Source organism: Pempheris klunzingeri, chromosome 11 (assembly GCF_042242105.1).
Source record: "Pempheris klunzingeri isolate RE-2024b chromosome 11, fPemKlu1.hap1, whole genome shotgun sequence".
In the NCBI taxonomy this organism is placed as follows: Eukaryota; Metazoa; Chordata; class Actinopteri; order Acropomatiformes; family Pempheridae; genus Pempheris; species Pempheris klunzingeri.
In genome coordinates, this window is record NC_092022.1 from 21,398,996 (window position 1) to 21,412,611 (window position 13,616).

Below are 13,616 nucleotides of genomic sequence, written 5' to 3' on the forward strand. Positions count from 1 at the left end.
TGACTGAGGGATGCAGAACCAGCTATCGATCAGGTCCCACTGTGCAGCAGGAAGCAGATAATGTCAGCAGCCACAATTGAAGCGGTGAATGTATATCTGTTCGTAATACACATGGTCCTTATTGACACCAGTGTGTGGAGAAGCTGGGGAGTGGTGTATTCAGGAGCGACGTCATGCAGCTGTGAGCCTCTGGGTGTAAATCACACCTCTCTCTCGGTGGTGCGGTTGGGTGTGGCATTAGTGGTGGTGGTGTTGACAGTGGGTCGGTGGATTGGGGTTTGGGATGTGCCAGACAGCCATGTTCCCCTCCCCGTGTAGAGACCTTGTCTGTCACTTTGTTTTGACAGAGCCAAACTGCTCCCAAGTCGGCGTCTGGCTCACTTAAAGCACACCCAAACCCTCGTCTGCTGCTGCTTGAACATGCCTGCGTTTGGTCTGGCAAAGCTCCACCTGTCACTCACAGATTTATGGAGCGTCCTCATGCTTTCTGAGAGCGCGGGAATTAACACGTACAGCGGCTGTTTTCCAACGAGATAAATAATTATCATGGAATTTCTCAGTCACAGAGTAACACATTACAGCACGTGCACTAACAGCTTCTCTTTCTTTGGTTTTTCAGGGCAAATATTGATGAGGTGGAGACGGAGGTTGTGGAGATCGAGGCAAAACTAGATAAGGTAAGACATTTCTGTCAGTGCTCTTTATCTGTCAGTCCATCTGGTCCTGCATGGCTGTTTTCTGAGGCACAATGTTTTCACATTATCTGTGTTGGCGTACGTTAAGGAGCAAATCAATGCTAAACAACAGGACAGGAAATTCTTAGTGCACTGCTTTCTATGGGTTGAAACTGACCTAACCCAGTCTGTGATCTCAAAGATTTCATCACCTCTAAAGTGGAGGGGAGACAGCAAGCACTGCACTGAATTTCTGTCAGCCTCTTAATCAAACTGGCTCACAAAAGCCAAATCAGTGCGTGCTTTTTAGAGCCCTTTTTGTAACGTGCTATATAAATAAAGCACAAACAAAGGACAAAAAGTGCATAATCCCATATAGTAGCATATTACAGCACATTACATTCAGCCATGCCAGCTCACGCTGTTGCTACATGTTTGTTTTCTTGCTCTACAAGCCGTCAGCTGAGATCAGGCCAAGTGGCATCTGCTTCTATGTGCTGAATTCAACTGAATGTAAATCCTGCCCATCATCTACATCATCTCTGTTCCAGTCTGTGTTTTGAGCTCACCTGACGGCAAAAAACCTGCTGTGACGTCACTGAGGGAAACCGTATTTCTCACGCTGACCTATACAGACCTTTATAGCAGTAATATCAGAGGAAAGACTATAAAAGGTGGTATTTTCTCCACATGCTGCCACAGCATATCTTGTCTAGCTACTTACTAGCCTCCGCTGATGGCTCTCACAGTCCTGTTGAGCTGTTCAGCTGAGGTCCACTGAAGCGTGACGTGGCAGCAGTGCAAGATTGGGACGCGCTGAAAACATTAGTCTGCATCACACCGGCTTTCAAAGCATCCACTTGCCTCATAACGAGGCGGCCAGATGCTTCGCCTGTAATGCTCATGTCACAGGCCCATCTGCTTCTTTTGACCTTGAATAACAGTATTTGTCCATGAGAGCCTGGATTAATCAGGACGCCTTTGAAGCCTCCGCTATAGTTCATACTCCAGTCAGAGAGCATCTTTGTCACTGAGAAATGGAATATTTAGTATTCCATAATAGAACCATTGTCTTTCGATACTTCCAAGGTTGTGTATTTGGTCTCGTGGTCTATATCCATCAATATCCTGGCGTGAGGCCAATTTAACTTGCCTCACTTACTCCCTAGCATCAGAGTTTGATAACAGCTGTAGTTCTGGGATCAATTAATACTTCTTCAGTGCTGCGCATGAGTGATTCTCATCTAATCCATGTGAAGAGTTTAACATTAGATCCTGAAAGCAGGAAATCAGAAAAAAAGAAACTATTCGGTGATCAAAAAAATGATATTTCATTTGATTTGTATTGCCAATGCTATATTAACTAGAGATAAAAACAATACTTTTGTCATTCTGTTTTTGCAGCCTCAGGGCTGTAACTTAAGCTCAGCTGTAGCTTTAGGAGGATCTACCAAGGCCACCCTTGACATTGAACAGGTGGCATATGACAAAAAGACATTGAGACAAGTCAAAATAAGACATTGTATCTTTTAATAAAATAGAAAAGAAATTAAAAACAAATTTAGATGAGAAGATCGATACCACTCTCATGTCTTTACTCAAAATATGAAGCCAGGAGATGGTTTTGATGCTCCTCATCATACCACAAGTTGTAGTTTCCCTTTTTGGTTTGAATGCAGATAGAACAAACAAGATGTTAACTAGTGAGCTTTAGAGGAGCTGGTGGGCGTTTTTTTTTTCAGGCTAGCTGTTTCCAGTCATTATGCTATGCTAAGCTAATCACGTGCGCCATCATTGGTGTTACATGAGAATGGCATTGATCTTTTTATCCAACGCAAGAAGGCGAATGAGCAAATTTCCAACTAAACCATTCCTTTAAAGTTAATGAAAAGAGTGATCAGTCTTGTGTGTGGTGAGCAGCTGGGAGGAAGTGGGACTTTCCTGGAGAATTAAGGGTGCTGAAAACCAAGAGCCTGGTGCTATTTTATAATATACAATATGAATTTTTTTTCTTTAATGGAAATAGCAGCTTAACATCAAAGGCTCTAAATAAAAAAGCTTAGCGGCGGGTCATAAATAAAGCTGACAGCCGAAGAGAACATGCACACTGTAGCATGTTCACAGTATGTGGTCACACACAAAACAGACATGCTGAGTCAGCAGTGTCCTGGATAACATAAGGCCTCCGTAGTTTTTTTTTCATGTGTGTTGGGTGGCGTGGTGATGTCGGGGGCTAACATGTGGACCCCACCTGAGATTACACCCACTACTGTACGTTACCACAGGTTATAACTAGAAGACAAACATGCAACTGTATGACATACGCCCCACATACGGTCCATGTGTGGTAATGTGCTGAACACATGTGGACGGTTTGATGTGGAAACTAAAGTTGTGTTGAGCTGAAAATCTCCTTCAAGTGTTGATTGCACCTCGGTTCCAGTCACATGGAAGCCGATTTTTATTACATTATTTATATATTATATATATTTACTGTTCATTGTACAGATTTTTAAGCCTTGGGACCTCGACCCTCTCAGTAGACATTTTACATCTGTTGAAGTGTTAAGATTTATTTTCTTTAAATGTTATATCCCTAAATGCTGTTTCACAGATGCCTCCTCAATCCTTGGAATATTATTCTGGTGGACAGAATTCCCTTTATTTTACATTTCCTGGCCTAAAGTCTAATATTGACTCAAAATCAATCAAAAAAAAAAAAACAGAACATAAGAATAAAGTAATAAAACATGTCATTTGGTTGTCACTGTAAAATGTAAATCTTCAAGTTCCCAGAAACAACACAGAGAATGTGTCCTCAGTGCCCGTCACGGTGACCACGGCCCTGCTAACATTAACACGATGTTCCCGGTGAAAGCGATACCTTCATTTATCCTCTGCGAATGTGTCTCTCTACTCCACAGCTGGTGAAGCTATGCAGTGGCATGATTGAAGCAGGGAAGGCGTACGTCAGCGCCAACAAGCTCTTTGTCAACGGCATCCGGGATCTGTCTCAGCAGTGCAAGAAGGATGAGATGATCTCGGTGAGTTTCTGAAGAAAGTCATTTCATCTGTCATCTGTGTTTTCTGGGATGGGGACTTTCCTCCGCTTTGGGTGTTAGCCTTGGAGCTCTGTATGTGTGTGATGTGTGTGTGTTGTGTGTGTGTGTTGTGTGTGTGTGTGGGTGTGTGTGTGGGTGTGTGTGTGTGTGTGTGTGTGTGTGTGTGTGTGTGTGTGTGTGTGTGTGTGTGTGTGTGTGTGTGTTGGTGTATGAGTAAACCTGGTTACTAACACATTAGTAAGAGAGGATCAGATTGGGTCTGGAAACATACTCCCGGCACAGCTCGCAGCACCAGACTATTTTCATTGCTGCTGACATTAAGTACTATTAAAAGCCTTCTTGGCTTCAACCATATGACTAATTGTGAGTTTCTTATTAAAGTCTTGTTCAAATTTGTAGTTTCCATTGTAAAAAAAGGAACTGAATCAGCCCTGCAATTATTGTTCCCTTTCCCGTACAAGGTTCAAAGGAAAAAAATCCTCCAGAGCACAAAAGTACATGTCAGTGACATTAACCAGCTTTGACTTAATTCTAGCATTGTGGATCTTTTCATTTTCTTCCATTTAGAATTCAAATAAATTTTCGGGTTAGATTTGTGACAGCTTTTCTTCTTCTTTTTCAAATACAGCAGCAGTTCTCAGAATTACGTCCCTATGTATTATCTGGTTAAAGAGTGATGGTATAATACGCTTTCATCTTTGCAGGAGTGCCTGGAAAAGTGCGGTGAAAGCCTCCAGGAAATCATCAACTACCACATGGTAGGTCGGCCTGCTCCCCACACTGTCCCCATATGCCCCACATACAGAGCAGCACAATGATATCATCCCATCTTGAAATGCTAACATTAACTGGCATTTAAAGCCTCACTAGTGTCCTATATTCTCTGTAGAACAACACTGGGGGTCAATCTGAACTGTATTTGAACTGATTCCATGAGGTTTACTTCTTTCACACATCATTAAAGCTGTCTGTCTCTGTTAAACTGTCAATGCTGTAACTGTCAGTCAGAGCTTAAACACTGAGGACAGAAACGGTAAAAGAAAAGACACTGACTTCATTCTTTTAAAGCTCCTTTCAGACAAGCAGCCAGTTTGGTAAGCACCAAGGTCACTTTTATATAAAAGTCACAACTGCAATCTTGCTTGGTCCTCAAGTCTGGACTAAATTATTCAGACTTCAGGCGTCAGATTAATGTAAAGACTGCAGCAGCAAAAGATAAAGCATGCAGAGAGAGAAACCCTTTTTTGTGTGGCCTTCTAACTTCACTGTAATCAATTTATCATCTCAATCGTCATCTCTTATGGACAAACAAAACAGATGTTATCAGTTTAAATTGTTGAAGAGATTCTTCTCAGATCAAATCAGTCTACTGCTTAAAAAAAATCTTCCCTTCACATTGCGACCAGACACGTACAACCACAGTAATAGTCTGACCAGCTTTCTCCGTACATTTTCAGCGATTATTCATATTAACTGCACGGATGAATACATGCATATCCAGCAAAAGGCTTTACATGCAGCATGTGAGCCAGTGGTCCTAATCATAGCCTTTTATAAGAAGGCCGTTTGTGGAGTTTAATCTTTTTCGAAAGCAGTTATTTGCACATATTTTAGCAGTTTCCAGGCATCCCAGTGCACCCCTGATAAAATTCCTGAGAATTACACCCGAAGACTATTACAGTAATATTTTTTCCCAGCTTTGTTAATGCATTGTTATTTATCTACACACAGGTCATGCTCATACTACTGCGCCGCCCTCCCCTCCTTTACGGCTCTTGACCCCCTGCCCCCATCCCGCCCCTCCGAGGCCCTTTGAAGTCCATTAGTTTCAACCCGTTGCGTGCTTGACGATTGACCAGTCTCTTTGTAAAGAGAGAGTTCAGCATTACAAATGGAGGGCTAATGGCTCGGGTCGCTCAGCCAGGCGTGGATTAGCTTTAGCCGTTGGACAGTAGTAACCCTGTGTAACCTTGTCACGTTACATGTGTGTTACTTATGGCAGCCATGTGTACAGTATGTATGTGATTGCTGATGGTATGGAGTCAAGCAATAGTGTCCTCTGGTCTGATGTGTGTGTGTGTGTGTGTGTGTGTGTGAGAGACCAATCTGAGTGCATATACTGGCTGAGCTGATTTCTCTAATGGACAGACAAGCAGGAATTCACATAGCAGGACAATAAGGATGTTTCTCCTCATTTCTGTTTACATGCTAAGCAACAGTTCACCTTTGACATTCAGCAGGCGGTCGGGCTCTTCCCACACTGTTGCACTAAATTGTTGAATTTGTTGATGTTGACAGAGAAGCCATCAACATATTTTAGTGAGAAAGAAATGCAGAATAAACGCATAAGTAACGTGAGCGCCCTCAAAATGTCTTTGTGCATTTTACTTTTATCAAATAGTTAAATTTAAAAAAAGTAATTAAATAAAAAAAACAAAAAAACAACAAAGATCACGTGTGTGAGTGCTTGCTGAACCTGATTGTGAATTCTAGCGATTTTGGTTCCTGACAACTTGAAGGACCTCATTATATTATCACTGAGGACAGACAATTCAACAGCACCACAGCCTCTCAAACAGTTTCACATAAGTATTAACACTGTCACCTCAGTGAAAGCCGGATTTATTGTATTGATACATTTACTTTTGTATCTAACAGCTTTTCATTTAGCTAAGTGTACCTAATAAACTGGCAATACAGCCTCACAATTACCAAAGTTCAACATAGACGTGTGTTCAATTTCACACAAAATCAGCAATACCAAAAAAAATGATAATAATAATAAATAAAATAAATGAATAAATAAATAATATGATATTTAGAATTACTGATCCCCACATTTACTGTGTGCAGACCTGTACAATATAATCATGTGGAAATGTATATGTCCAATATTCAGTCGGTCAGTCTTGTTTGTGAGTGTCACGCTTTAGAGACCCAAAGAGAGCGCGGTGTGGCCTGGGACCAGCTGGCCTCTTCCACTGTAAGCTCAGCTGGGTTTTCAGCCTCTCCCTCTCTCAAGTCCATTAGAGCCAAGAGTCTGACTGGACATTAATATGATTGCCCCTCAAAGGTTGTCTTTGTTACTTTGATGTAAAAGCAGGGGGGGCGGGGGGGCGGGGGTGCGCGAGCAGTGCCAGACTAAAGTGATGAGAGGGATTCCCCTGTGATGAAAGATTTCACAGGAGTGATAATATTTGCAGGGATGTGACCTTAACGCAGCGAGCAGAGCCTTGTGATCCTCTGGTATTAAAAGACTTTTAGCTGAAGCCGTAACATTTTCTGTGGACGTCTTTTACATGTTGGTATTTTAATCAGGGAAGACATCATGTTCATTGAACTGTGCAGCGCTGCTGTAGCCGAGGGACTCCAGCAGTGCTCCAATGAATAAGAAATGATGATGGTTATATCTGCTACTTGTGACGGATGTCCCTCTGTGTGCATGCTTTGCCGTGCAGCTGCCTCTATGTTTACTCCGAGCACCAGACGCTCAAGAATATGAAATGGCACCGTACAAATGGGACCGTTGAGTGCCAACTGCCCTTGCTGCAGCCATGCTCCGATGCCTTTAAAACACATGAGATAAACACAAACAGCACATATGTTTGCGCGTAGACATGGACGTCAGCTCAGACAAGCAAACGCACGGATCCAAGAAAAGTATAAAAGAGTCTTGGCCCGTGTTTGCTTCCATTTCCTGATAGCTTGGCTCTCTTGCCAGTCCAGTACCACACAACAGAACAAACAGTCTCTGTTTGTATGAATGTTAAACGCAGGCCAAGTGTAGCTCCTTTTACTTTTCGGCACGGAGCCTTTTCCCTTCCAAAGATTTCACAAAAGATTTTTCTTCTCAGACACATCAGCAGAATCAGGCCAGCATTTTAACAGACTATGTTTAATTCAAGCATGAAACTTCATATGAATACTCAATAAATTATTGACTCATGTTTGAATCTCTGAACATCCATTAGAAATGAGAGCAGACTGACACAGAGATGCAAAGAGGGAGAAACATCTGAGCTGCCAAGTCTTAAAGCTTTAAACAGTATATATGTGCTATGGATTATACATAGGAGCAGAAGGGATTTACAGTGAGTGGAGAGACGACGTGTGTGGATGCAGGAATTTGGGTTATAATTGCATATTATTTTCAAGTTCCATCCAAACAGTATGAGATTCCTGATTTGAACAGAATAAGTACGTTCATGCGGTGGGCTGTACACACTGAGTGAGTCAATTCCCTTGTGGGATGCAAACGCTTGTGTCTCTCAGTTATATTTGGAAAGTGGAAAACAAAGCAAGACAGCAGGAAGACGTTTGTCTGCAACAGCAATGCTTGTCATTCCTCAGAGACTTTAACTGCCTTTTTGCTTTGTTCAGAAAGTCAAAATATATGAAGCTGTACCTTCATTGGACAGAGAAACACAAGGACACGACACTAAACATATATGTGCCCCAATTTTATCGCTGTGTTCCTTAAAATACTTCATATTGACAGCTGGTCATTAAATGTGCCGCACAGCCTCGGTCTTCTTACTGATAAAATTAGACTTTATGGCCTTGACCAGTACGAATATCCATTTGCTGAAGGACAGATTTGCCACACAGTACATCAATAAACAATAAAGGAATTATATATGATATGTTCCGAGTTTATCCCGTGCCACGTGACCTTTTCCCCTTACATATACATTTAGTAAGTCCAGTCACTACAGCAGCTCTGCCATGAATTCCATCTTTACAACTTTTAGTTCAGCTTTGTTGAAAATGTGTAAATTCACTGAACGGCATTATAACCTTCCTATTTATATACATGGGGGGGGGGGGGCACGTTGTGTGCTTACTCTTGTTGTGTGAATCAACATTTTGGCTAAAGATAATTGCTTGACTGATTTCATTAGACCCCTCTGTGCTGTTGTAACACACTCAGAGAGTCAAAGTCAGTACAGTAGTCCTTTGTGATGTTGTGTGTGTGGCCGTCTCATTCCTGAGCTGTGATATCAGATCATGGAAGATGTGCCAGATATTCCTCACTTACGTACTCACAACATGTCTGTTTTCTTTGTTCGGCCACATTCCAACTGGATTGTCTGTGTTAGACCTGTCTGTCAAATATTACAGTTAAATGTTATGAAAGTCATAAATTTTTTAAAATCCAAACAAAAGGGATCTCTGCGTGCACGGTATGCAGAAAAAAACATTGCCCATAGCATTACTGGTGGTATAGCTTCAGCAGACAGGAATTTTAGGGATTTTTGGATGTATCCTGGTAACTGCATTGCCTCATGGGTAGAGATTTGATTGTGCTAATGTAGATGGCAGGTTAGGGGATCACCACCGTCATTAGGAATAAACTTCTGGGGACCACGTTGTCCTAATTTCATGGGAATACATCCAGTATGTCCATCCATACAGCCATCCATCATTAGTGTGACTAATTGAAATACATCATACCCATCAGGCATATTATTTACCTTTTTAAGCTGTTGTTAATCCTGCCCTCGTCTCTTTCAGTCGGGCTGATTCACGTCCCACAGAGACAACCGGTGGCATCTTGTCCAGTGAAACTAGGGTGTCAACTTGCCACAAAGCAGCTCAGGAATGCTACAAGCTGCCCCCTGAGTCAGGAAGTCTCACAGCACGCACAGACTCGGAGGAGTGCTTGTTGACTTCACTTCTTTTATAGATTGCGGTTTGCATTGAATTACCGTCCACATCAGTCCTGCCTGCGCGGTGTCCAAACGGATCTTACGCCCAAGTGTTTACGGCCGCTGCCCTGCTGATTCTGTTTTGAGTCGTTGAATGTTTGCAGGAGCCCCTGATGAAGACTCCACTTCTCACTTTCGCTTTTCTAAGATCTTGTTAAACTGCAACCAGGGAAGCAGCTTGACCACACACGCTCAAGCAAACCCCAGTCAAACAGGGTGGCCTTTGAAAGTAAAACCACTTTACTCACATAGACTAGAAGCGTTAGCTCACCTGCTAGTGTGCCACAGTTTGATAGAACAGCGTGTGGTGCAGCATTCGGATTAATTCCTTTGCTCTTTAATCACATACAGTAAAGCGGATGGTTTCTGATGTGACGGCACAACCATGAAGTAAATAACAGGATGGGAAGGCTGTGTTGTTGTTCCACTCTCACACTTATTTGGGCCCAGTGAGTTTATAGAGCAGTAAAATGAACCCATCAGAACAAACACGTCTCTCTTGGAGTAGATGGCAGGAATACAAAACTGAAACTGACCACTTCCATCACCGCTGCGTTTTTATTTTTAAGCTTGGTCAACTCAAAGTCATCTATATTTTAAGATGGTTGGTGGCTCGGTCTGTGCAGTGCCTACAGAGGTAACTATGGAGAAGTGTCTCCCTCATCATCAGTGCCTGTAATCCTCGAGTTAAAACACCCATAAGCCCAGTTTTATAGGGCCTTGCAAACTCAAATCTTCTAATCCGCACACACAGTTGTTTATCCAATTATTCAGGCAGGATGACCCTTTATCCAATCGAGCTGCTCAGTTATGGTGATAGCACACGGGCTCCGACAATTTGTCTAAGTGGGTCTGCACCCTGCTTTGGATGCAGACTCTGCAGTGTCACGTTGTTACCAAAAGCCTCCTCTCCTCTCCTCTCCTCTCCTCCCTCTCACTCACTTCCTCCCTCCCTCTCTGCCCGAGTGACCTATTTAGCAGCAGCAGCAGCAGCAGCAGCATGGCAGGAGCAGTCAGAGGATGTGCTGTGAGCGTGAAAGAGAGGAGGAGGGTTCTTGAAAGTAAAACACCTAACCAAAGGCAGTGTGTTATTGTGTTAGAGTAGGTGTAGTCTGAGTCAGAGTGACACTCCTCCGCCATTCATTCCGACAGGCATCAAGGGCTTAAAGCGTTTGTGTGAGAACAGCTGTGCTTTGCCGCCCTCTGTTGGTTAAAAAAACACTGTAGGTGGTTTAACAGAACCACAGTGCTGTTTTCCCTCCAAAAGAAGAACAATTACTTCCCCCTGATGGAGAAATTCTTTTTTTCTCTCTGTTTTTTTCACATGCACACACTGGACCTATAGACATGCAAAGTGGGGAGAGATGGTAGAGTGATGGGCCGCCACATATCGGCACCTCGAGTTACCTCTCCTCCGTACTGTGCTGACAGTTTCATGCTGTTTGTTCTTGGTCTAAATTTACCCAGCACTGACGCAGAAGTGGGTTAACTTTAGCTAATACCAACTGGCTCTTTTGACCCAGTGTTAGTGTTACTTTTTATGTTGGATCAGTGATGGAGGAAGAATTCAGATCCTTTACCGAAATAAAAGTACCAATATATTAATGTAAAAATACTCATCACATAAGACAAAGAAAATCAGCAGATCTTCATATCTGAGAAGCTGGAGGAAGGTAATATTTAGCGTTATGCGTTAACAGTGATCAGTTGACTAATTGTTTCAGCTCTAGTTTTGATAAACATTTGCATCCACAAAGCCAATTCTCCTAAGAGTCAGTAACACAATAATGGCAGTTCTGCCCGAGCAGTATTGGGGAAATCTTTGCCATTCTGTTCAACTCCAGGTGTGCAAAGTTTTCATGTGTTTCCAAAAAATAATCTAAAAATGTTCTTCTTTTCATCTGTTTCAGATCCTGTTCGATCAAGCTCAGCGGTCTGTTAAGCAGCAGCTGCACAACTTTGTGAAAGAGTGAGTAAACCTACGATTCCTGGTGCTTCAGGCGGGTGTCCCTGCAGAACTTTAGGTGTATGAAATATTCAGCACAGGTAGAAAAAGCCAAACTCTAACTTTAAAGAGCGGATCTTACCCTTGTTGGCCCCGAAAACCTTTTTGGTGTTTTGAAATATTAAACGGAGGACAACCTTGGAGGCCAGATATGTTGTCACAGACATATCATATAAAGTGGCTTACCTGGAACTTCCAATCTAAACATCTAAAATCTGTAACTCTGCTCCGTCCCAAACTGAACTGAAGTTTGTTTGTGATCCCTTGTTGAAGTTTCTTCTGGCTGCTGATGTCTCACTTCAGTTTCTCCTGTCTGTGCCCGTCAGGGATGTTCGAAAGTTCAAGGAGACCAAGAAGCACTTTGACAGGGTGCGTGAGGACATGGAAATAGCGCAGGTGAAAAATGCTCAGGCGCCGAGGAACAAGCCTCATGAGGTCGAAGAAGCCACCAGCACGCTCAGCATCACTCGCAAGTGCTTCCGACACCTCGCTCTGGACTACGTGCTGCAGGTTAGAAAGATGAACTCCCTTGTTGAAGCACATACAGTTTGTTCCCAAAGGTGCAATTCTATATATTCAAGCATGAGCATGTGAACTAAGCTGCAGCTACGTGATAGAGACATCACCATCTAGACGATAGCTGTGTAATGCAAAGCTTCAGTGTGAATTTAGACTACGTACGCATCCGTTAAAGCTTTAGCTGCTAATAAAATATACAAAATAGCATAATATTTTAGCCATATACCTAAATTCATCAAATAATAAAGCATCATTTTCTGTTGAAACAGAACAAGGAAGCAAACAAGTCACAGTTAAATTGGCCCACATTTTATGATTTTTCTTTAAAAACTCGAGGTCACACAACCTGTTAAAACAAGCACCAAAACAACTCCATCTCCGAAAATCAACATCAGCATGAAAGTCTCGTCAGAGTCTGGGCTTTTCCAAGTTGCTGTTCGCTTCACACGGGCTTCTGTGATATCAGTTTAATGATGTTCCGCAAGAGCTACACACAGCTATTAAATCGTGTGTGAGAGTCCAGTGAGCTCCTCCACAGATAAAGTATCGGCAGGCTTCACTATCATGGCAGTTATGATCGAGTTATGTTTGTCCATTTTATCAGTAAAGGCTGATTCACATAGTCGGCATACTTCTATTACTGTTGTGTTTTCTTTTGCGGGGATTTAACCACTCTAATGCCAGGGCTCGCCTCTCCACTCGCAAATTCTCTACCAAAACAAGTTTTCAAGGGCACCGTCGCTGCCTCCTGGGCGTAGCCCCAAGACGACTGCAATTGATTTTGAAGAAATGCAAACAAGCCAGAGCTTTTTTTCCCCCCGGTACATGAATGACGGGATCAGTCAGACCTCTCTGTGGAGAGACGACTGGCTACGGGAGATAACAGGGCACTCTCTCTTCTGGAAGTCATTCAACGTGTTGCACTCCTTCAGTCATGTGAAAAAGTGACAGAGATAGTTATGAAAAAGACGAAAGAAGAAGAAAAAAGAGAGGAATTACCGGAATGACAAATCACCCCCTTTAATTCAACATCGGAAAGGTGTTGAATTAAATAGCATTCTTGCACCTTAAGGAGTTGTTGTTTTGTTTGGATTGTTTGGATTTGTAGGCTTTTACTCTGAATGCACATTGATACAACTGTAAAGAGTGATTGTGCACGTTGTAAACACTGATTAGACTGTAGTGACAGACAGACACCAGACAGACTCATGTTGCCTGTACACTGTTGCCGTGACGTAGCTTTTTATCCTGCAGCGATGTCCCTGTCCGTCCTCCTTCCTGTATGACACATTCTCCATTCTGCTCATATGCAGCTTGAGTTTATTTTGCCCACAAGTTGTAACCTCCTGCCAATGGCTGCCCGCGGCAACAAAGAGACTGATTCAGTGTGAATGCTGTGATGGCCGTGCCCTCTTTCCATTCTTCATTTTGTCTGCTGGCAGCCGTCTCTCACCGCTCTCAGACATCTTACCCTTTTGAGTCTTAGCCGAAAGTGTCTCCAGGCAGTAAAGGTCAAAGCTGTAGAGAAGTGTGCTATATGTATAAGTGGCCTCTTAAATGTCATTTGGGTTTGCTTTCCATTTCCATTCCATAGTGACTACGTTTGCATATGGCAGCGTGTTAATTTTTTTTTACTTCTGATTTTCCC

The 13,616-nt window shown here is 42.7% G+C and overlaps 1 protein-coding gene across 1 annotated transcript in view; it reads left to right on the top strand.

Annotated features, from left to right (window-relative positions):
• Positions 1–13,616, top strand: part of LOC139209966 (arf-GAP with coiled-coil, ANK repeat and PH domain-containing protein 3-like) — a 62,471-nt gene that overhangs the window by 25,948 nt on the left and 22,907 nt on the right. The window contains exons 2-6 of the mRNA XM_070839904.1: positions 620–677; positions 3,599–3,718; positions 4,441–4,494; positions 11,355–11,413; positions 11,776–11,959. Coding sequence (XP_070696005.1) covers positions 620–677; positions 3,599–3,718; positions 4,441–4,494; positions 11,355–11,413; positions 11,776–11,959 — 475 coding nt within the window. The remainder of the gene's footprint in view (positions 1–619; positions 678–3,598; positions 3,719–4,440; positions 4,495–11,354; positions 11,414–11,775; positions 11,960–13,616) is intronic.